At 49.8% G+C, this 23722-nt stretch overlaps 1 protein-coding gene across 2 annotated transcripts in view; it reads left to right on the forward strand.

The window, feature by feature from the left end:
- The first annotated feature begins 382 nt into the window (after nucleotides 1-382).
- ACSL6 (acyl-CoA synthetase long chain family member 6) overlaps nucleotides 383-23722 on the forward strand; it is a 60371-nt gene continuing 37031 nt past the window's right edge. Inside the window, exon 1 of one of the 2 annotated variants that reach the window (XM_037397835.1) lies at nucleotides 383-528. In XM_037397835.1, the coding sequence (XP_037253732.1) occupies nucleotides 480-528 (49 nt within the window). In that variant the 5' untranslated portion in view covers nucleotides 383-479. Of the gene's footprint in view, nucleotides 529-12285; nucleotides 12427-23722 lie in introns of those variants that run through there. The other variant, XM_037397837.1, reaches the window with a different exon arrangement.

Below are 23722 nucleotides of genomic sequence, written 5' to 3' on the forward strand. Positions count from 1 at the left end.
GCCATTAGCTGTATTTTGGGGTGTTGAAATACCTAGAAGCGATGCTGCTGTCTGTTGGGCTCTGCTGATGGAGCTGTAGGTGTTTCAGCATCTCTGGCGGTCAGGGGGGTTTAGGACTGCTCCTGTGCAGGTCACCGTCCAGAGGCAATCTCATCGGCCAAAGGCGAGTATAACAGTCATTACGGATGAAGTTTCTCCCCTTCCCCTCCCTCCCCTCCCCGCTCTCCCCCGCCGCGGGGGAAGGGATGCTCTCGCCTGACGAGCACCCGCACACCAGCGAGCAGCATCGCCCCTTTTAAGACGGAGCTGGAAGGCTCGGCAGGATGGGGAGAGGAGGAGGAGGGCTGCTAAAAATACCGCCCTATGCCGGGGGAGCGGCGGGGAGCGTGCGGGGCCCGGCGGGGCGCGGCGGGCCGGGCCGCCCCGGTGCGCAGTGAGCGCGCCGCAGTGCGCGGAGCGGAGCGGGCCGCGCCGCAGGGATGCTCGCCCCGCTCCTGGGTTCCGCGGGCTCTGGCTGGCTGCTGCTGGGTGAGTGCTCCCCCCGAAACCCCTCGGCCTCCGGGATTTGCCCTGCTCCGGCTCCTCGCTCCCGGGAATGCCGCCCCCCCCTCCTTGGAAGCCCCTGGGAGTGCTGCTCTGCGCCCCCGCTCCCCGCTCGCCCCCGCTGCTCCGAGGCAAAGGGGATTTCAGGCGCTTTGTAGGGAAAAGGCAGGCGGGAGCGCGCACCTCCTGGCCAAGATGGAAATGGGAGATGCTGCCGCATGGTGCGCCCGGCCAGCCGGCGCGCTGAGATGTTGAGGTGCTGTGAGATGCTGTGCAGCGCGCTGGGATGCTGTGAGATGCTGTGCAGCACGGTGCGGCGTGCTGAGCTGGAACGCGTTACATCCCTTCTCCCAAATCATCCTGCCGTTTCGTTCGCTTGGTCCATCTCGGGTGCATTTGGAAGGGTGCTTTCTCCATGGCGGGGGTGTGTGCTTGTGCGTTAGTGATGGTGAATCCCATTGTCTTGGGCAGGCGGTAGTGATTCGAAGTGTGTCTGGGTTAGAAAATACGTGCAAGCCTGAAATCAGAGGCTATCTGTAAGGCATCTGAAGGTTCAGCTTGAAATGATCTGCCACACCAATTCAAAATTGAATCCTTTGAATCTGTGTGAAGTCCCTGTCCTAAGGAAAGGTAACGTTCAGTGTCTGTGCTATTTCCCCCTGTATCTGTCCAACAGCTTTCCTCTAGGCAGGCAAGCTTCCAAGGGAAATGAATACAAAGGGGGAAATGATTTTAAAAGACAGCATCTTTGTATCCTTAGGTAAATATTCTGGGGGAGGGGGAGTGCTAAGAACAGAAAACATCATGATTATATATGTTCATATCTACTTGCTATTTTTGATTATGAAAAGGGTTGTTTCACACTGGGGGGGGAAAAAAAGGGAACCTTAATATCACTGGCCTGAATTTGGTCTCTGAAAATATCCTGGTGGCTCCCATTAAAGTTAGTGGCCTTACAGTTGCTTATATCAGCAGCTTAAATCAGCTGCTTTTGAACTGTAGCAAAACTCATGCAGTGCAAATATGGCCTGGAGGGAATTACATGGGTGAATCAGAAAGCAGGACTTGGCTCAGAGGCTGCAGGCGAGTGTTTGTTACAGCGGTTTGGGCCCCAAGGCCCCAGGGACTGCTCCGAGCTGCCTTACTGGATGCGCCAGGCTTGTTTATGACAATGGGAGGAGGACCGGGTCTGCTGGGAACAGCTCTTCTGTGCAAGCTCCTGCTCCCAGACCTTCATGTCCACCCTACGGTATTGATCCCTGTGCCTCCCATCTCGGTGTTTATCCTGCTGTGCCCAAACACATCCCCGTGTGTGTCCAGCCATCCCAACACATGTGTCCGTCCAGGTGCGGCTCTGACTCATGGCCTCCTTTTCCTGCTGTGCTCTTTTTATAAGTGTGGACAGGACTTTAGCCTAATGTTTTTCTCTACAGAACCAGTGCCCTTGGAAGACAGCTGTGCTGTTATTGCCTTTAGCAGCAGCCAAGATGTATGGCAACACAGGTCACCTGTGGGAGATGGATCCCACTGGGAGAGGTGAGGGCCCTGCCTGACCCAGCAGCGTGGCACTGGCTCAGCTCTGTGTCTGCAGTCACTGCTTTTGCACAGGGTCTCAGTTTTCTGGTGGCCCCATCCCTCAGGTACCACCCCATGCTGCAAAGGAGTCACAGTGGCTGTGCTGATTTACTGAGCAAGGGGCCCCTTGGCTGTTGCAGCCCAGTGCAGCACTCTTATTTATTTTAAATTCATTTCTGGTGCCTTTACACAAAGGTTTTGACTAGTTGAGAGCTATAATGTTCACCTCAATGAAATAATGGTAGAAGTCAGAGAAAGACAAAGCTAATTATTTCCCAATGTCTAGACTTGGATGATCTGATGGATGCACAGAATGGTATAGTAAAATTCCTCCACGGATTTGCATGTTGGGCTGGGTTGGTTGAAGCAGTACGAGGTTACACATTACCCCTTGCTCCTCTCCCCTTAAGTAGGAAATCCCAGAGACGACTCTGCTCTCTTCCCCCCTCACTTCATGTGACTGCAGCCCTAAACTGACCCCCCCCACCCTGTCAGTCCTGCCTTCAGTGAGGAAGAGGAGGGTTTGCTCTCCTCATGGGCGCTGGAGGCCCTGGCAGGTGCCCGCACCCACGTGTGGAGGCAGAAGGGAGTTTTGCCATCACGGTGTCTCTTCTCCCTGTCAGCACCGGCACATCTCCAAATATTTCTCAGTGTATGCTTGCAAAGGAAGCAAGAGGTTCATCTGGTGCCACAACAGACTTCTACAGTCGCACTTCTGAACGCAGCTCTTGGCTGTGACATGGGAGTCCTTGATGATGCCCTGAAATTCAGGTCTCTGGATGAGAAATGCTTCCTGCTGTGCTTTGTGTATGGAACAGAGCAGATGCCCAAGGCTGCTCAGCCCAGTCCATGGAGTGTGCTGGCTGCTGCACAAGGGGCAAAGCCTGTGTTATTTGATGAGGTATGTTTAGTTGCTTTTATTCTCCATCCCTCTTACTGCTCCATTTGAACGGTTGCTAGATACCATCAAAATGAAAGAGTAAATGTATTTGGATTTCACTGCTTGCTTGCAGGGAAAGACAGCACATAGCAATTTTTCTTTGCTGCTCTGGACTAATATAGACATTTACTTGATTCTTGTCTCCATGCTACTATGGATATTACAAATATATTCAAGTAACAAAAAGAGAAGAAAAGCTTTGAAGGCAGATGGTAATATCCACAGAAATAGGAAAGCTGACTTGAGAGCAAGCCAGCAACAAAGAAATATGTTGCGACGGAGGGAAGACACAGTCACTCAATATGAGTGATCAGCAGACTTCTTTTATTGTACCTTACAGTCACCTTTTATGCCTTGTTATAATTAGCTCATACGTATTACAAAAGTTAAGCTCATTATTGGTTAGTTGCCTAAATACCAAGCCCGCCCCTAGTTTCTCTTCTGTAGTTATCTGTTCCCACCTGCAACATTCTTTTCCCACCGAAATCTTCCTGTTACTGTGTAACAAGAACAGCCAAAGACAGTGTATTTTTGCTTTACTTCAGATAAGCTGAGAGCGATGTGCATTTTTGTCCAGCCAGCTGGACTATGTCTATGTGACCCTTTTCAGCTAGCCAGTTATCCACAGAAATACACAGTTACATCAGGAAGGGTATAAGTGCCATTGCCATTGTTCTGACATCACCAAACACTGCAGAGTACCACAGGGTTTAAACCTTTCCTTGTTATTACATTTCTGATAGTTCTTTGAGAGAAATACCAGCATCTTATTTCTTCATCACTGCACAGTTGTGACCAGCACCTGAATAACTTGTAGCTAACTAGAGGCAAGTCTGGGTGAGACCAGAAGCGATGGTACGTGACGTGACACAGGCATTTGCCCTGTGATGGATGCACAGGCGTCCAGGGCAGCTCGTCTCCTGTGGCTTTTTTCTTGGCTTTGCTTGATTATTTCTTCATATAGACTCAAACAAAATGATCGACTTAATCACCCTCATTCTGATCAGAAATTAACAGGAAAACAACATCTATTAATACACTTTTTTTATTATTTTTAAGTGCTCTGCTTGCTTGCTTTGGTGATGGATCAATGCAAGTAATGAGTTTCTTCCATCACTGCTATTTATGTCTCTTGTGCTACCGTGTGAAGCCAAAGCCCTGCGGGTCCTTGGCACCGGGGGCCCATCTGTCCCTGCTGCCATCCTTGCAGGGCTGCGGGTGCCAGCAGCACAGGCAGCTCCTGCAGTGCTTCGTTCCTGCAGCTGTCTGGCCTTGTCCCCTCTGGAGAAGGGATCGGTGTCCAAACAGCTCCAGCCTCTCTCCTCTCCCTCCGGACAGGAGGGCTTGCAGAGCTTGTGAACCCAGGGACCCTCTTATGCTGGCAACCAGCCCAATGCAGTGGGGTAAAGTGTATCAGAGAGCATGTAGCTTTAAAACACGGGTAAGTATGCTTGAAATATATCTGTAAAATCCATGAAGCCCCAGTGGGAGCCCTCATGCTCCTTTCTACACTTTCCTGTAGTTTGCTGTGAGCCACTGGCTCTCCAGGGGCTTTCTTCCCAGACATGCTGATTCAGTCTTTGCAAATCCTTTCTTAAAGACTCCAAAGAACTTAGTGTTGATACCGTACAGCGTGATACGGGCAAATGTTTTGCTGGACTCGGATTGATCGCTATAGCGTGCTATCAGCGCTTGCTGGTGACAAGTCATTTACTGTGTCAAGTCCTCCTTGTACTGTAAACATTGTCATGGAACCTCCAAGGTGACCCGAGGCTGGTGGGGAGGAAGGTGAGGCTGAGGGCAGGAGGGGGATAGACGCTTTGCCTGATTCTGCTGCTTTCTTATGCTCTCTATATAGATTATTGTACCATTTTGCTGTAGACAGTGCTATGGAAAACTTGGAGGCTGGTGGTGAGAAAGAGTAAGGCACTGAGATGAGCAGGGATTTTTAGTTAGGAAAGAGTTTCAAAGCCGTAGGGGTAGTTCAGCCCACAGGACCCCGGAGCTGGGCCCCGTGTTCCTGGCTGTAGCCCTGCTTTGCACATTCCTTACTTACTGCCTGGGCTTTTACAGGCAGTAATATAGCTACAAGGTATAGCAGATGCTTTGGAGAAGTGTGACTAAAAGCACGACCCCTGCTTGGTGGGGGCTGAGTTCACAGTAGGCTTTGGCGAGACCCTGCGATGATTCTTCCACAAAGCCCAGGTATTCCACTTGCTGTCGCGGAAGCTCCCGTTACCCACGCAAGGTGCTTTTCTGTCTTCCGGGCTGTGTGGTGTACCATTCGAAAATGTTGAAAGAAGATAAATCCAGCCACCTTGTCCAAGTGATTTTCTTTTGCGCCACAGGAAAAAAAGTGTCACTTGTCAAAAGAAAAAAGGTATCATTCAGTGGAAATCACCATCTCATTAGGAAACCCCCAATTAAGGGAGGAAAACTCTTTATATTTAGACCTGTGAGCTGTGGTGTTGCAAGACTGCAGCTCACATTTCCATTTGCTCAAAGATGTGGCTGCTGTGGTGTAGATGCAATCTCAGAAAACCCAAGGTGAAGAGTTTCCACTTCGTTACTGCACAGTAATGCTGCAAAATCAGTGTTGGATGAGTTGGCTTTGGTGAGGCTGATGCCCCAGAGGTAGCTGGGTTGTGTTAGGTGGCTTTGCTCACTGAGGTAAAGTGTGTCGCTGGCCCAGGGAGCAGCGATCCCTGTCTGAGCAGGACCCTGCACAAGTGATCAGAGCCCGGGTGATTCTGAAAAATAACACCAGCAAAGGGCCTTTTAGCCACACTTGCCTGTGGCAGAGGCGGTTACCTGCACAAGCCCATCTTCTAGTGGCCAAACTCAGACAAGTGTTCACTGTGCTTGCTGCAGAGGGTTTTGGTGATGGTAGGAAGGAGGGGAGCACCAGTCCCACACCTGGGAACAAACACCTGGATGCTCCATCTGGACCACTGGGGTTGTGCTTTGACCACAGATGAAGGATAGCCACTTTCAGGCTATCAGCCTGACCACAGTTTTTGTTTCTGAGGTGCATCCTTGGGTCCAGAAGCAGGAGTGCGGGGCTGGCAGGGACCTGGTGTGGGGTCCCACCTCGGCTGGCCCTTCCACAGAGGCGTGACCCTCCATGCTGTGAATCCACTTTCATTTTTGGAAAGCTGCTCTAGAAACTTTTGCTTCAAAACCTTCCAAGTTTCAGCTCGGATTTTCTTATGGCTAACCCAGATCCTGCTTGTTCAGATGCCAACGTGATGTCTCAGCCCAGCCATTTGTTTTCCCCCGGTGTTTCCTGCCCGACCGCAGCCCTGCCTCCTTGCTGGGGCTGTTGCCCATGTGGCAGCTCTGCCCTCATCCTGCCAGGTCCTCTTCAGCCTGGTACCTTCTGCCTTTGGAAAGGATGGGTTTTTCCTGCTGTGGGGAGCATAGGCAGCACGTGGCTGGGCACAGAGGGCACCATGGCTCTCTTTGGGCCGCTGTGCGATCTGTTGAGTGGAGAGCTGCAGAGCTCTACTTTCCTGGGCTAGGCAAGCCAACCCACTGCGTTTGTTCATGGCCAAAAAGAAAAGTGGCTAAGGTGACCTTTCCTTCTCCCACCAGCCATCAAGACACTGAGTTGCCCCCGTGCACAAGCTAGAGCAGCCCCCGGGCTGCACAGACCTGCGTGAGCTGGTGATGGTGCTTGGGGAGAGACGGAGCCTCAGGAACAGCCTCCTCAGGGAAGGACCTGCAAATGTCTCTGCATGGTGAGGGTCCGAGCCATGTTCCCCTCTGCCTTCAGAGTGATGAGCAACTCCTTTTCCAGGGCTGCCAAATCCCTAAAATCAGCTCAACAAGCAATGTAGACATTGCTGTGATGGCCGGGGTATCCCGGTCACTGCTAGATGGCACCAGCTGAGAGCCACAGCCGGGGAAAGCAGGAGGTGTTTGCTAAGCTGGGATTTTTATTTTTTTTCCCTCCAAGGGCAAGTATGAGCTGGCTGGCGCAGGAACCAGTACTGAGATTGCTAAATTGATTTAATTTGCGCTTTTTTTTCCCTTTGAAAAGGTATCTAGAAAGAGTAAATCATTCTGCTGTTGATTTAAATGAATTAGAAGTGATCTAAGGCAAACTTGCACTGAAATTTTGAAAGATGTGAATGATGCAAATCTCTGCAGAGAACAGTATTTCCATGTAAAAAGTGGAAAGAACACTAGAGCTTGTTTCAAGATTGTTTCCAATGGTGGAGGAAGAGACAATTATATTAGAATCCCTCTTGGAATGTAAAATGTATTTTACTTGGTGTCTCCAATACTGTTTTAGGTAAAACACATCTCCAGGTGACCTAGTTCAGAATTATGTTTTCTGCAAAATGTTCAAATAATCCCTTCGAACACCCCAGCTGAGAGCAGCTTGTGAGCAGCCTGCTTGCAAAAGGTTCCCCAAGTCGTACCAGTGCCCTGATGCCCACTTTGAGGAGAGATTGGGTCCCACAGTACCGTGTTTGCTGTGGGGCTCCCTGGCACACCCCGCCTCACAGAGTCACAGCAGGACCAGGGCGGCAAGGGGCCGCTGGAGCTCACCCCGTCCCCCCCGCTGCAGCAGCTCTCCTAGAGCAGGACCCACCACGTCCAGGCGGGTTTGAATGTCTCCAGAGAAGGAGACCCCCCCGCCTCGCTGGGCAGCCTGTGCCAGGGCTCCGTCACCCGCAGGGCAGGGAAGTTCTTCCTCACGTGGAGCTGGAACTTCTCGTGGTGCGGTTTGTGCCCGTTGCCCCTTGTCCTGTCGCTGGGCACCACTGGAAGGGGCCTGGCCCCATCCTGCTGGCACTCGGCCTGAAGATATTTGGAGACATGGATAAGGTCCTCTCCAGGCTAAACCAACCCAGCTCTCTTGGCCTTTCCACACAAGGGAGATGCTCTGTCATGGACCAGCTGGGGCCCTGGGGCTGCTGGGGGAGTGATGCACAATGCCCCCCTCCCTCTGCCCCTGCAGACCGCCCCAGCCCCGGGTTTATTTTGCCTGAAAAGGGTTTTTTGTGCAGCCTCTCCCTGGCCAGGCAAATCCCCGCAGCTGAGAGGCTGCCGAGGGTGGTGTGATGCTCTGACCTGCCAACAACAATTCAGGGCTGTGTTTCCTTTGGGAAAAGGCATTTGCATATCCTCTATTCACTTTATTTAGTGAAATAAGTTTGAAAAGGCAAAAGCTCTGGGTCACTGAGACTGAAGAATGGGCTGTCTGAGAGCCTCTCCCCACCTTAACTCTTTGAAACCTTGCTCCAGTGTCTTAGACACATCTAAAAATACCCACAGAGGGGGGGTTAAAGGCTGCTTTTGAAGGGGGCTGCAGGTGGGGGAAAGCCTGACAGCAAGGAGGCAGCAGAAAGGTGTTGTATACTTGTGAATTGCAAATCCCCTTATGTGTGGCCGAAGACAGACTTCGGCAGAGTTTGCAAAATTTGGCGTGGGCAGAAATGTCTTCACAAGGAAAGGAATTTAAAACAGCTGTGATAAAAGGAAAGCAAAAGTGAGTTACAGCAGAGTCAGGCATAGAAATGTGCAGTGTGCTGCAGGGTGCGGGATCAGAAAGCGGAACTGGCTAGAAACAAAAATACAAATAACCTAATTGCTGCTTTAGTTAACAAAATTTAAAAAAGCCCTAAAGCAATAGCAAAGCCCCTGAAACATAAACCAAGCATTTAAAAACATTCCACCAATGTAACCACTTGTTATTACTGTCAGGAAAAAAGAAAGTTTTGGTGAAGTATTTCACTTCGAGTATTTAAGGACATCTCAAATCACAGCCCAATTACACATTTCTCAAAAACCTTCCCGGACATGATGCCAATTGCCCCTTTTCCCTGATTTTCCAGTGCAGTGCCAGGCCCTCACTGCTGGGGATCCTGGGGCTGGTCTGGGGTCTCTGGCTGGTGCGTGCCAGCCCTGTGGACATGCCAGGATGCAGCAGGGAGCCCCTTGGACTGGGCCAGGATGTGGCCCCTGCACCTTGCTGAGTGCTGCGAAATTAAGACCGTGCTTCTGGGTGGCTGTAAACTGCTTTGAAGCTGACAGCTGGAAAGAGATGCATAAGCAGTAAAATCATCATCATGGGTTTATTTTTGTTTCTTTGCCATCCACTGGCATCCCTGCAGTGTAAGGAAATGAGAGCTAGAGGGAGAGGAGGCAGAAACACTTCCCTGGTAGCCTCATATTAGTGTCCTTAATTATTGAATTAATTCTCTGCTCTGTTCATACAGCATGCTTCCTTCCTGCTGCTCTGTGTAAGTGGTCAAAAATGCACGCTGTATAGTCAGTATAAGCATAATATCTGACCGAAAGACACAGAAAGGAAAAAGAGACTACTGAAAAGAAACACAGGGGAGTAAAGTTCCCTCATCTTTTACATGACTTACATTATTTCAACTAGTAGCTGTTTTTTATTTCCAGTCGTGGCAGGATTTTCCATGGATGAGCCTTAAGGAACGTAGAGATACTGTTGGCAGATTTCTGTTGTGTAACTGAAGCTATTTCCCTGGGTTAAGGGAACGTCCTGAAAGATGAAGCAACAGTCTTCAGTGCTTTGTCCTCAGAATTTTGAAGTGCTTTGTGGGTCTCTGGGCTGTGGAGTGATGAAAGCCCAGGAGCCCACAGGCTGGCTCTGAGCTCGGCATGGTTTCCTGGTGGTACAGCCTTGCTTAGCTGCTCTGATGGCTCTACATCCTCCTGGCTATAAGCATCGCTGTTTAAATTTCAACCTTAATATGTATTTCTCATTAATTTTGATAAAGCCTAAAAGCATAGAGAAACTCAATAGGTTACTTTCTCTTACAGTACTCTCACGTTGTGTTTGACTGTGAGCATTAATAGAACTATAATTTACTGATGTAACTTTTTTTGTTTTCCTGGACAGGTGAGGTCTCAGCCAAATCCCATAAAAGTCCTTTGAAGTCTTTCCATTGATTTTACTGGTAGTTGGATCTCACTGGGCTTTAGACTGAGCAATAATCGGCACAAAAGGTGAAGTCTTACTTCCTTTGTATGTGCAACACATAAACGTCCCTGCTACTTAACACACTGCGGTGAGGGCCAGCCTGAGTCCTGGTTTGAAGCACAAAGGGCTTGGTGGCTCCTCTTGCCTTGGCGGGCGCCTGGGTGCTCAGCACCTCTGCGCTCAGCCCCACGTTCTGCAGAGCACAGCTAATACATCTGCAGGAGGATCTAAACACGTACTCGAGCTGCCCGCTGCGTTCTGCTGCCAAAGGCTCTCAGAGCAAAGCCCTGTTTATGGTGAACTGCATGCTTTCCCTTGGCTGCGCCTCCAAAAAAGGTGGTTGTCTTCCCATAAAATGCTCTCCCGATTACTCTGCTCTGCAAGTCACCTGGCAGAAAATGCTGGGGCACTGGGGAAGCTTTTATTCGGTGTATTACTTAGAGCGTGCTTACCCCCATCTTCCCTGAAGGCAGGAAGCCTAAATCCAGTTTCCTCCCTTTGTTCTCACTTGTATTTCTCCTATGGTTGTTCCAGCAAGCGAGACCTTATGCTGCGTGTATGTGCAATAAAAGCAAGACAAAAGAAAGAGAACTGCTCAGGGTATTTACTGAAGAGGTAGAAAGGTCTGAAGCTGTCCTGAAAGACTTTTTTACTGAAGCCCTCCTCCTACATGGAGGGTATATTGCCCACTGTGAGCTCCACAGAGATGGGCAAAGGCATCTCTTACCAACAGGAGCTTGAAAGAAGAGCTCTTATAAATAAATGCAGCACATTCACTTGGGTTTAATCCAATATTTATTTAAAATCAGTGTTCCCACATCCCTTTGGGAGCACTCCATCAGGAACACAAGTGTGTTGTATCTGTGGGCTACAGGCACCAAAGCACCCAGCCAGCTGGGGCTGCTCACACACCTGAAATATTTTCCTGACTACATCAAGCTGCGGCTCATAAGGAACAAAGGGGGAAGAATCTGAGCTGGTGAATATTGCTGAGGTCCCATTAAGTCAGCACTGTGATGCTGATTTACACCTGCAGACCGTTTAGGCCAGGACCCTCTGCCCTACCCTAGCAATTTTTTGAATTCAGCCTGATTGCAGAATACCCACATGTGAGCCAAACTAGTGATGTTTGACAAGCTTGCCTGAAAACTCATTAAATATTCTCTTCATTCATGAGTGTTAAGTGTTCTTTGAGAATTCTCCATTATGCGCTTCAAGTGCACAATATTGTGAGTACAATTTAGGACAGGTCAGATAGAAACTTTATTAACTGTGATAATCATGAGAGAGCATCTCTCCCTTTGCTCCCTTTTTCTCTGCCAAGTGATTGTGGAGATCCAGCCTACATATGGTTTTTGGGGAAAAAAAAAAAAAGATAAGAGGTGAGGAAAACAATATTTTCAATGTTAACAAAGCCAGGTATCCACCCCTGGGAGGGATGGACTCCTCGAGTGCCTCCCTAACTGCCATAATTCTAAGAAGGAAAGGAATCGAACAGAAAATACTGTGGCACTATGGGGAGGGGAGGGCTGCTGGTGGTTAGCTGAGCTAACTTCTGAGCTGTTATCTGCTCAGGAGTGGGGCGTTGGAAGCAAGCAGAGGCTATCAGTTTTCAGTTGAAAGGAATGTTCTTTTAGTTAGGAGAAATGCTTCAGCCTGACCTCTCAAAATCTTAAACATTAATAATTTTACCACCTCAAATGAATTGCAGAGTTTTTGTTTTGTTATTATCAGCGTAAAGTAACAAAACCTGGTTTGGGCTGAAATGCCAGGTTTGTTTTTTCTTTGCTTTTAATACATGTGACAATATAAGGATGATGTTGTCAATAGTTATTCCCTTACTATTTTATTGATTCAGATGATTTACATTCTTTCTACTCAAGCTATGAAGTTTCTACTTCAGCATACTAGGACTGGTGACATAGGCTTTCTCAGCGTCAGAAACTTGATTTTATGATGACTTTTCCCAAAAGAAAAAAAACCAAAACCCGTTTCTGCCTTTCATTTTAAATGGAGCATTTGCAGGAAGGCTTTGCAGTGTTACATCCAAAACCTCCTCGAGGCTGTTCAGAGCCCTAAACCCTCCAGTACCATAAAGCGATGTGCCAACCCCGTGCAACGTTCAGAGCAGAGGGGGTGAGGGTTAGCCCAGGCTCCCAGGGCTGGGATGCGGAGTCTCCAGTGCCTCAAGGGTTACACCGGGGCACTGCTGCTGCTGCGCTAATACAGCCTAAGCTGATATTAGCCAAGCTTAACTTCTTTCAGCAGTTTGCAGATGGGAAGGGGGTGGGACGTCCTGGAGTCAGCAGTTCTTAAACAAGTCCATGGAACGCCAGCCTGAGACCCAGCCATGAGCTGACTGCCTGTAAGGGGAGAGGAGGGGAAACCCGCTTCCCTGGAGCTGGTAAGTCCGTGGATATTATTTTTATTATTATTTGTTTATTCGGGTGCTCTTGCTGATGAGCTGCTTGGCGTGGCGGGACCCCGGAGGGCTTCGCCCACGCCGGTGCAGCCGCAGGCTCAGCGGCAGCTGGGCTCCGGGATGCTGGCGGGGAAAAAATATCAAAGAAACCCATAAAACCAAAAAACCCCACCAAAAACAACAAAAAAGGCGGGGTGCGGGGGATCCCTCCGGGTAGAGGGACCCACGGGTACCGCTGCCACGGGGAGGGCTGCGTGCGCTGGTGTGGCAGTGCGGGGGGAGCCGGCGGGGTGAAACAGCACGGGGGGTGGTTTGCAGTGTGCTTTTGTTTCAGGTGTTTCTAACAGCCTCAGGGTGGGGGGGAGAGGCTGCAGCCTGGGTCGGGCCGGGGGTCACAGCGCTGGGAGCAGCGGCCCCGCAGGCAGCCAGTCCTGAGGGCTGGTGGAGCTCCAGCCTGGGGCTTGGGGACCCTCTGGGGGCTCACCGGGGGCTCACGGGGCTGGCACCTCTGCCACGCTCTGGCCACCTGTCAGGGACAGTTCACCTGGCTGCAGAGATGGAGCTGCAGAGATGGAACCTGGTTTCTGGGGCTGCCCTGGGGGGGCTCTGCCATTTTGGGCTTTATTCCCCCAAACTCTCGGCCCCTGCACATCAGGGCTTGTTTCCCATACCGGGAGCTCTGTGGGGACTGGCAAACTCATGTAGCTGTGGTTGGCACCCTGCCAGTTTCCAGGCTTTTTATATATCGAGTTTCAACCACCCAGACATGAGGTAGGCTCTTTGGGATGGACATCACTGTCCATGGGATCTCCATATGCTGGTGACTGGCAGGTGCCTTTGCCAAAGCTACACTGCAGTGGCAGGTTACAAGTGTTAAATGTGCGGTGTGATGTGGTTCCCAACCAAACACTGTGGATTCACACCTCCCTCAAACACGTAACCATGTGCGTGCTCTATCCACGTGGGGAAAAACTGGTGTGTGGGGTATGAACGCTGGTGGGGTGTAACCCTGGTTTTAGGCACAGTAGTGCCTTTTATTTTTAGGCATGTGCACTGTAGGCATGAAATACCCACTCTGGATGTCGAATGTGGTTTCTTGCTTGCTGTGTTGCATTGGTGTGTGCCCCACCCCTGGTGCATCCCATCCTTGGGTGTGATGGGGACAGGTTGGGTTGGGGATGCCAAAAAGGTGCCTTCAGGGGTTTCCAAGAGGCTTGTGGAGGGTTCATGGTTGTTGCTGGCAGTGTACACAGCATGGCAGGTCAGCATGGCTGTCGGGTACCACTGCCGAGGTGGTTGTGTGCAGCTGTGGGGCCTCCTTGGGAAATCTGCACCGACAAACGTGGTTATTTGCTGTTTTCCGGCACGGTGAGAGCGGTCCCTGATGCAGAGGCTGTTTCTGCAGCGATAGGTTTGTTTTTACTGGCTTTGCATGCAAAAGTGAAATGTAAAGTTATGTTCCTTTAAACACATGGTGGTATTCTCATGCACAGAAAATATGCAAAGATTATTTTGAGAAGCTCTGGCTGTTTACAGGCACCGTGTTTCAGTGGTGACCGCGGGTGCTGGCGCAGGGCCCGGGCAGGCAGAGGGCATGGCAGGAGCCGGCAGGTCTGTGCAGCGGGCCAGGCTGCCGCACCGCGCTTCTCCTGCCTCAGCTGGCCATCCCGCTGCCTTGCCTTCAGGTCTTTTGGCACATGACCTCCTTCTTTCCTAACCCTTATTTTCTTGTCCCTTGTTGCTCTGCAAGGTTGCCAATTAAGCCTTGAGGAACTTTTGAACCTGCCCTCAGCTGCTGGTTTATTTTGGGATAAAGCCTGGGCCTGATTCAGGCAGCACGTTACATGCGTGCAGGGTCCGGGCACAGCCCTGCTCGCTCTGGCTGTGCTTACACCGTTAGGGTCCCCTTGCTCCTTCCCAACTGCGACAACAGGGTCCTTCAGAAAAGCACTACAACTTGCAGGCCACTTGATTGGTAATTAACCTGGTCTAATTATAGACTGCTTACTGTAAGTGAGGGATACAACTGTATTTATTATAGTTAGATCATGACACTACTGTTACTTTTATTTTTAAGCTCCCATTTTCAATGTCATTTTCTAGTTTCAGATTCTGGTGTGACAGTCATAACACTGCCTTTACGCGCACGCGTGTGACACATGACTAGCAGAAGGCCTTTTAGTCTGCTTGTTATTCCATGCTCTGCTTTTACTGCGGTGGCAGATCAGTAGGTCTGGGAGCTCTTCAAGCTGTAATATTGGTTTAAAGAGAATTGCTCCTTATGATAAATATAGTGCTTAGCTATTATATATTACAAGCTAGCAGCTCTCAGTCTGTCTTCTGTAGTAGCAGATGAAAATCTGCAGTGTGACATGGCATGGGCAGCATCCTGTGGACAGTAACAGCCCTGATGTCCGGGATCTTCATGGCTGGAAGCAATGCCAGCTGCAGTTTGGGCCACTTGGCCCTGCTGCAAATGCTTCCTACGTAACTGTTGATATTGCAGAAGGCACCACAAAATTGAAATTTGACCAATTAAGAGTTTCAGTCCAGTCTGAGCTGTCAGTGAATGCAGGCTAATGCATGGCTGGGAAGTGGTGTACAAAACGTTCCTGTTCTTTCCTGTCCTCTGCAGGACTAGCTCTGAGCATGCCAGTGCGTTGTCTCGTAAGCATTATGGAAGGTCTTCTCTTATGAGCTTGTTTAGGTTTGTGCATCACTGTGGATGATGCATTCCCAGGGCTGCCATACTTGCCTGAACGTAAAGCAACAGCCGTGCGAGATGCTCAGAGTGTTATTCAGAAACCACTTTATTCTGGTACTGCTGCAAAAAGAAACAGCAGCAATAAACCCAGAAAGGTTTGCAGCTGGATCACAGATATTTGTGATCTGGGCTGCTGCACAGATAGTTGTGCTGGTGCCTGGGAAAGACAGGGTGGGAGTGGGGAGGCAGGAGGGCTCCTTGCCCAGCAGGGCTCACTGTGCTGTCCAGCCAGGGCACATTGTGGGGCACCAGAGCCCACGTGGCCTTGGCAGCAGTGTGCTCCCAGTATGGCAGGAGGTGGGGGTTTGGTGGGCTGGGGAGCTGCCCTGCTCCCACCAGCTGTGGCCAGGTGAAGCACAGGGTGGTCCCTGCCACTGTGCGCTGCCATTCTGGCGTTAAACGAGGCCACCCTGAGCCGTGGTGCCAGCAGACTCTCCAGCTGCCCTCCCTGCACACCTCCTTCTGGCTCCATCCCGGCACCAGTGCTTATGATTCCAACCAAGCCCCCACCTGTGGTGACAGTATGGCAACCAAGCATTTTTTCCTGTTACTTCTGAGGGACGGTTAGGTTTGTGCCAGCTCAGTTGCCTGCTCAGGCCAACACCATGCACCCCAGGGTGGGCATAAGGCAGAGGGGAGCAGCGGCTGGGGGCGGGGAGCCCCATGGCCCCACTCCAGCAGCGGGGTGGGTTTGGGTCGCCCCATCCCACTGTGCAAACAGCAAGCAGGAACCCAGCCTGGCACAGTGTGTGTACACAGTGGGAGAGCAGCCAGGGGCCAGCTCCTGCCTTCTGGTGTCCCTTCAGCCCTCCCCATGTCACTGTGACTGGTCTCACACATACTGAGCATGCAGACACGGCCAAGGGCAGCATGTGAAGGGTCATGGAGAGCTGAGCCGGGCTGGGAAGTGGCAGTGTTGGGACCTGCCTGTTTGCCTGGCAGTGACCTGTTGTGGGGACAGAGCAGAGCCAGCCCACACTAGCCAGGGCAATGCATGCTCGTGTACCTGCTTCTTCCCTGCCTGGGCATGCAAGAGTGGGAAATTTCACCCAAAATCTCTTTTCCTCCACCCAGCCCTGGGCTAGCGGCTTTGGAGACTGTGATGGTCACACAAGGCCTGGCTCTGCTGTGTTGAGGTAGGGAGACTGAGAACGAGCCCTGCAGAGCAGGTTACATCCCACCTGGGTGTGTTGAAGGGCAGCCTGCAGGGGTGCAAAAAGTGACCCCTAAGAGCTGGGGGTAGCCTGTGGGTTGGGAGCGCGGGTGCAGCGCTACTGTAAATTGCAGCCTCTGCTGAGCAATGGAAGGTGTGCTTGTCATGAAAGAAAGGAGGTGGGGGCGGGGGAAGAAAAAGAAACCAGAACAATGAAATGGGAATTAGCAAAGGCTGGAATTGAACTTCCCCAGCCTGCTGGGTGCTGTGGTTGGACCTCCCTTTCCTTCCCTGCCACATTGGGCTGGTGGGTCCCTGCACCTCTGCATTGACCAGCACTGATGCTGCTGCAAAAACTTAAGGTTACTGGGATTCTTACTTGGGCCATGGTCTCTACAGACAGGGAGGTTTGTTTAAATCCGACCAATATTTGAAGACAAATGTCAGAACTTTGCCTGGCAACAAGCCATCGAGCTCTTCACGGAGCACCTTTTTCTTTCCACTCTGCAAAACAGTGTGCCATGGGTGCAGCTGCCTTTTCTCACTCCATTCAGTGCTTCTCTTTGTACTCTGCCCTAGATAACTATTTTTATGCAATTATTTAAGCTGTTTGTTCATTGTCTGTCATGTGGCATTCAAGAACCATATAGTATATGGGACAGTCAACCGTCAATGTCACTCAAAAAAACCCCCACCCTAAAAAAACCCACCCCAACCAAACCCCACAAAACCCTCACCAAAAAACACAGCCCCTTCCTCACAAGAACTGAGATTTACAAGTGATCACAGATAATCATAAAGGTGGGGGGAGCTTTGCAGATGCTCTGCAAGCATCTTCCAGAACTGAACCCAAGCCTTGGCAGGGATGCAGGGACAGAACAGCCCTGCTGTAATTGTGCCTGCACAAACACGAACAGGATTCGCTGGCACCTGTAAACTCTGCCATAAGGCTGAGGGGCAAATTCTTTCCTGCTTTAGTCACCTCCACGGGTTGCTCCCAGGGCCATGCCGCCTGTGAGCAGAGCCAGGGCAGTGGGCAGGATGCGGGCAGGATCAGGCTGTGGCTTCCCCAGATGAAACTTTGCAGCTGCTGAGCTGGTTTTGGCACAGCAGCCCTGATAGCGCTGCAGGCAAAAGACCGAAGACACAAAAAACCACACCGCTTTGGGGGTTTGCTTTTTCTTCGGGCTGGGTTTTGTTTCAGCTTGGAGGAATTCCCTGAGCCAGCTCGGGGTGAGCATGCAGCAGCCACGCTGGCACAAGAAGGGTGAGATGAGGGGGATGGTGGGTGCAAAAATATCCCAGGTGGGTTTTGCCATCTGAACTTCATCCTCTACAACCACAGGCTGAGGATTTTAGCCTGGTCACTAAAACCTCGTGACTCTGGAACAACACGTGCTGGTGCTGGGTAACATTTTAAGGACTTTTCAGCAGTTAGAGGAGCTTTTTCATTCACCAGGCCTTAGGCAATTGGAGACTTGAGACAGCAGAGCTCAGAGCTGTGGAGTTTTTCCCTTCTGGTAGGAAACTTAAAATACTTGCACGGGCTTCTTGAGGCTTTGTTATCCTGACGAATGGCAGATTTGGACCAGAATCCCACTCTCAGCTTTCCTGTACGCGTGAGTCATGGTGGCTTCAGAGTACCACTGTGCCAGTCTGCTCGGGGGTGTGAGAGGTATTTTTAGGTTGGCTCACATCTGTGAGTGGTGCCTGAGTGTGGTGAGGAGGTGTGCGACTGGAGGACAAAGCTTTCCTGGGAGGTTTGGCATCAACAGCTGGATAGGTGGACCCGATGCTGAATGATGAGGACGAGCTGGTGACGTGGCTCCCAGCACAGGGCATTTCAAGTCAGCTGGGTGGTGGATTTTGTTCTCTGAAACATCCCAAATATATGAAGTAAGATCTCCACACAGCAGCTGAATTATTTATTGAATAATTTCTCTGTGCAAGGGACTGGTATGCTGTAGATATTTTAGCTACTTTAAATACCTCTATGTGTGATTACTGAGCTCTTTCTGTAAAACTGGACTTTCAGGACATTGAGCTCCTTGTTAGCATTTTTCCCTTTTTAGCAGATGCTTGCAAAGACCTTGAGTCTTGCAAATGCATTTCTCGGCGGTGCGGAGCAGGAGGGAGCAGAGGCCAGTGCTGCTCCTCTGGGTTGCTCAGAGATTCTCATCCTTCATTTGCACCCTGCCTTTGGTGCTGGGTGGCGAGAAGGCTGGTGGGTCAGTGGGGTCCCCTGCACCCAGCACTGGGATCTGCCACCAGCTCGGTCCCCGGGAGCCACAGTGGAACGTGGTGCTGTCGTCATGCTGTTCATGCAAGAGGTACTTGGTGAGGAATTTTTTCACGAGCTCAAGATGCCTCTGCAACAATATTACTGGCACAAGTGTTAATCATAGTCACCCAGAGCAGGGGAAATTTTTTATATGTGTATATTTTATATATATCTGCACACACAAGCATATACATCCACATATACAGATAGATAATTTTGTGTGTATGTATAAGTGTGTATATAATGGTACCAAATTCTTTGGCAGCCTTTCCTCTGAGAAAATTTTTCTGCACCCAGACTGAAACTAGTGGTGCAGTTTTTTAGGAGGTGCCTGCCTCCTAAAAAAAATAAAATAAAAATAAATCAAATAAAATAAATCCAGCTTACGTCATTGGGCCAAGTTTATACCACAACCCCCACATGTGCTGAACCAGTCCCTTTCATTCATCCCTGTCCTCTCGCTGCTCTGTGCGGTGACCAGAGGTCACGCGAAAGCAGCGCCAGCTTGCTTGCTGTGAATTCTATTTGCCTTATTCCTCTCCAGCAGATCAGAGAGGCTTGACCCGGACGTAAAGCCTTTTTCCGTGGCAGATAACTGCCTTGCTGACCGGAGAGGGACAGCACTGGGGGGTGAGTGGGGAGGCAGTGGCACGGGGACAGTCCCTGATGCACTGCTGTGGTCCCACGTCTGCTTCCCATGCCACAGGCACCCAGGTCGGGGTGCACTGAGCCCCCGGCCGGCTCTGCCAGCACGAAAGCAATTCAAGCTAAAGAGGCTTATGTACCATTGAAACCTCGTTCTTTAATAGTCTTGTTGGCAAGAGGCCAATTTAACAGATTGGACGGGTCTGATTCCCAAAGGAAAGGGAGAGGGAGGTTTTTCATTAGCAAAAACAAAATATAAAAGTTATAAACGGCTTTTATTAAATTTCTTGCTTACTGGTGCTTCTCCAGTCTCTGCTCCCTGGAGAGGTGCCACAGGCTCGCAGACATCATGTGCTGTTCCTCCCTTGTTCACCATCCATGCAAATAGATGTCCAAGAGCAAATCTGTATTCTGCATCCATTCCCTCTCACACCTTATGGCGTCTGAGTCCTGGCATACTAATAAAAAAAAAAGCAATTTTATCTCTAAAGTCTTCCTTTTCTCTCTCTCTCTCTCTTTCTCCTTTTCTCTCTCTCTCTCTCTTTCTCCTTTTCTCTCTCTCTCTCTCTTTCTCCTTTTCTCTCTCTCTCTCTCTTTCTCCTTTTCTCTCTCTCTCTCTCTTTCTCCTTTTCTCTCTCTCTCTCTCTTTCTCCTTTTCTCTCTCTCTCTCTCTTTCTCCTTTTCTCTCTCTCTCTCTCTTTCTCCTTTTCTCTCTCTCTCTCTCTTTCTCCTTTTCTCTCTCTCTCTCTCTTTCTCCTTTTCTCTCTCTCTCTCTCTTTCTCCTTCCCCTTTATGTTTCACTGAGTTCTGGTGGAACCATAGTCAATGAGAACTAATGCCTTTGCTTTGACTCTGAAATTAAATATACAATTATTATTTGACCCTGTAAAGAATTGCGTAATCTAAGTAAAACACGGTAATTGGGCTTAGATGATGTGCTTGGGAGTCAATTATTTTGCCCGCAGTGGGTAAAATTAAGCACCTGCAAGAGTTTGTTTTGGTCTGTCTTCGTGGGTGGGGGGCATTTTTTTAAAATGGAAAACGCAATTTTGATGGAAATTTACTGTCCCAAAAATCAAAGCAGTGATACATCACATGGAAGCCATGGGAGTTTGCTTCAGTGGTCTGACCAAAGGTGAGAGGCATGAAATGGGGAAAGGGGCTATAGTGAAACCTGACACTTTATAGGAGCAAAGGCAAGTAAAGTTTAAAAAAAAAATTGAATAATATAGCCTTGATTCAGCCAATAACCCCAATAATTGCTGAATCCCAAGTAATTACAGCTGATTAATCCTTGCAGAGTACAGCGGGTCCCTGCATACACATCTCTGTGCAAGATGGGTCAGGGCTGTGGGGTTGCTGGTGCCTGAGCCGCTCGTGGGGGGCTGCACCGAGCAGTGGTGGATTTTGCGTCGCTGTTGTGGCAGTGGGTTTATACCACAACAGCACATGTCGGACAGAAGCAGTTAGGAGTCTTGCAGAAGTATGTGAGCGAAGTATCGCTTGATCTTCTGCTTCGTTTCGGGGCTGTTTACTGGACTTCTGCACATGGATTCTTTCATAGTTTCAGATACTTTTGGTGCTCATATTTTCCCCTTTATCGTCCCCTTTACTCTTTCTCAAGCAGTTTGTAAGGCTTGCCAGTTGTCTGGCGTCTGGTGTCACAGCGGCGTAGTCCTTCTGTAAGGTTTTCAGTAGCTGTCTGTAATGATCACGAAGTATAACGGCATTTCCTCCCTGTTATTAACTGTTACATGCTGTAAAGTGTGGCATTACCACTTCCATAAACACTACATGTAAAACTATTAAAAACCCAGCTGAAAACAGAAAGGTGGCCAAGTACCCTCAGCTTCCCAAATTTTGTCATCTTTAATTAAAACAAAAGAGAAAAAAAAATCTGCAGGTTTGGAATACACTGGGTATTGCGTTTGGGGCTGAAGCATGACAAAAGCTGGACTTCAGGGTTTGCGGTTGGAGATCTCATTAGATCATTTGTTCTCATAAAATCTTCTCCATCTCCGTCTCTGCGAGCGTGCGACCCCTCTGCTGCGGGGTGGCTGGTGTCCCGCCTCCTCGGCTGAGCCCAGACGGGCCTTGGGGTGGGAACTGAAGGTCCATCCAGCTCCTTGTCTTCGTGCCTGTAGAAGCAAAATGCACAGAGATGCATGGCAGAGACTGGCCTGGTGTCACCTCCCGTTTTAATTAAAACAGTGATTAGGAATTCATAGCCTGTGGTCTCCCAAGAAGCTGCCACCCTAGCCAAGTTAGAGAAAGTAAAAAAAGAATCGTATTCTGCAAGCAATACACAAAATCCCCAGATGCCCCCTGCCTGCCTGGTTACAGCAGCCTCTGCGCACATGGTTTTAGAAACACGTTAATCACTGCAACAGCTTTCATTTAATTAGGTTTCCAGTGATGCAGTCTGACTAATACCTGCTGGTTTTATGTGTCCCTGTGAATTTGGATGTTCCGTTACCCTACGTAAATGGAGACTCACGTAGTGACATGAGCATGAGATGATTTGTATCCTCATCCCAGTGTCACCTGCCCCGTGTGTGCGGAGTACTGCCAGCCTGCTTTTCTTCGGCAGGGGAGAATGGGCCAAGTGTTGCCAGGTGCTTCCTCGTGCAAATCTTCTGTCACTGACCCCGGTTCTACAGATCTCAGAGTCTGGGGTCTGCGGAGTTGAATGTGGGAAAACACAGCTTTAGGAGTTCAACAAGCTCATACTGTTTCACTTGAGTGAAATCCCTCTAAATCTCTCTCTCTGGATTGAGATGTTTTAGATCCTGTAAATTCTGTTTCCTTGGTGAAATGAGTGAGCAGCCGGTGCCGTAGCCAAGGACACGGATCTGCGGTGGCTGACAGGCATGTTCCCCTCGCTGCAGCTCACACGGGGAGAAGCTGTGGGTCTGCGGGCTCCGAGCCATCATGTGCCCACTGGCTGCGTTTTGTAGTGCTCCACTGCAAACTGTTAATTCTCTTAGACAGCCTGAAAAACTGCTCATTTGATTTTGGTTTAGTACTATAAAGTCAAATGTAAATAGCTTTTTTAAAATTATTATTATTTTGCTTGAGTATAGAGATTGTAATTAGATGCTTTGCCCGGTTTCCAATGTAAAATGAATCAACTGCCTCTTCCCTACCCCGCCGTGAATTCATGGTGGGCAGAAGATAAAGGCATCTCAAAAGGAGCTCTCCTTCCCAAGCAGGCGCCCAGGCGCTGATGTAATGGTAGGAAGGATGTGACTGCACGACCACACAGAATGGGTAAAATTTTAATTGCATTATGGATACACCAGTACTTTGAGGCTCTTCCCACACTGGTTTATGTCACTGGAACTCCATTGACTGAGCTGGAGTTACAGAATCACTTCCAGCAGGAAAAGATAAAACAGAATCGCACAATAGCGCTATTTGTAACCGGAAAAATAAATAAGCATTGTCCCCTGTTAACAAAGGCTGGTGGGTGATTTAAAGCCCAATGTCCCTGCTGGCTACCCAAAGCCCGGCTGCAGAAGCCCTCTTCACCCCAGCCCTGGGTGGGGGAGGTTCAGGCGTGCCGGCTGGCTCGGGCAGTGATCCCTCCTCCCAGCTAACCAGCACTACCTCCTCTCCCCAAACCGCTTTCTTCTGTCCCCCCCTTGTGTATTTGTTCCCTTTTCTCTGCCATGGGAATACTTTAGAAATCCAGTGCTAATGTGAAGTCCTGTTTGGACTAAGTGGAAATGCCGGTGTTTCCAGGTGCCCCGTGCATGGGTGCTGTGCTCTGCTTGCTCTTGCGCCCAGGGCCAGTGGCTTACAGGGAGCATGCACTGCAGCAGGGCGGTGGGTTCACTGCAGGTAACAGAAATGGGGCAAAACTGCTGGAGAAGGGGTGTGGAGAGCATCCTGCTGCTGCTCCCGAGGCGGAGGTGGTGGCAGCATCTGCTCGCAGTGCGCTCTGGGGTACAAGAAAGTACTTACGTATGGCTTTATTTAATCACAAGGGATCTAAAAATCCTTGCAGACTTCATGATTGCAGGAATTTGTAAGTTCACCATGGAAATGGGCCAACAGCTTCCCTTGAGCAGAGGAAAAGTGAATTTCTGTCTTCCAGTCATGCTTATTTATTTAGTCCAGCTGATGTGGTTACAAATGAAGGATTCTGCCATCTGTGCCAGGGATAGGATCCTCTGTGCAACGAAAACTTCAGGTTGGTGGGAAATAACGGCTTGAGCAGGGCATTAGGAGAAGGCAGCAGAATGTGGCACAAGTGATCAGAAATGTACCATGAGCATCTGATTGAGGTAAATGTTCTGATTTTTCCCCTGGGAGCGGATGGAATGAGTGCAATTTAAGCAGTTTCCCCGTAGGTCTTGTGTAACTTTGACTGCTGCAGTATGTTCTACCTCACTGCAGGCAGATGCTGCCAATAGCACCCTGCTCGTGGTGC

The sequence above is a fragment of the Falco rusticolus genome, chromosome 8 (genome assembly GCF_015220075.1).
Source record: "Falco rusticolus isolate bFalRus1 chromosome 8, bFalRus1.pri, whole genome shotgun sequence".
In the NCBI taxonomy this organism is placed as follows: Eukaryota; Metazoa; Chordata; class Aves; order Falconiformes; family Falconidae; genus Falco; species Falco rusticolus.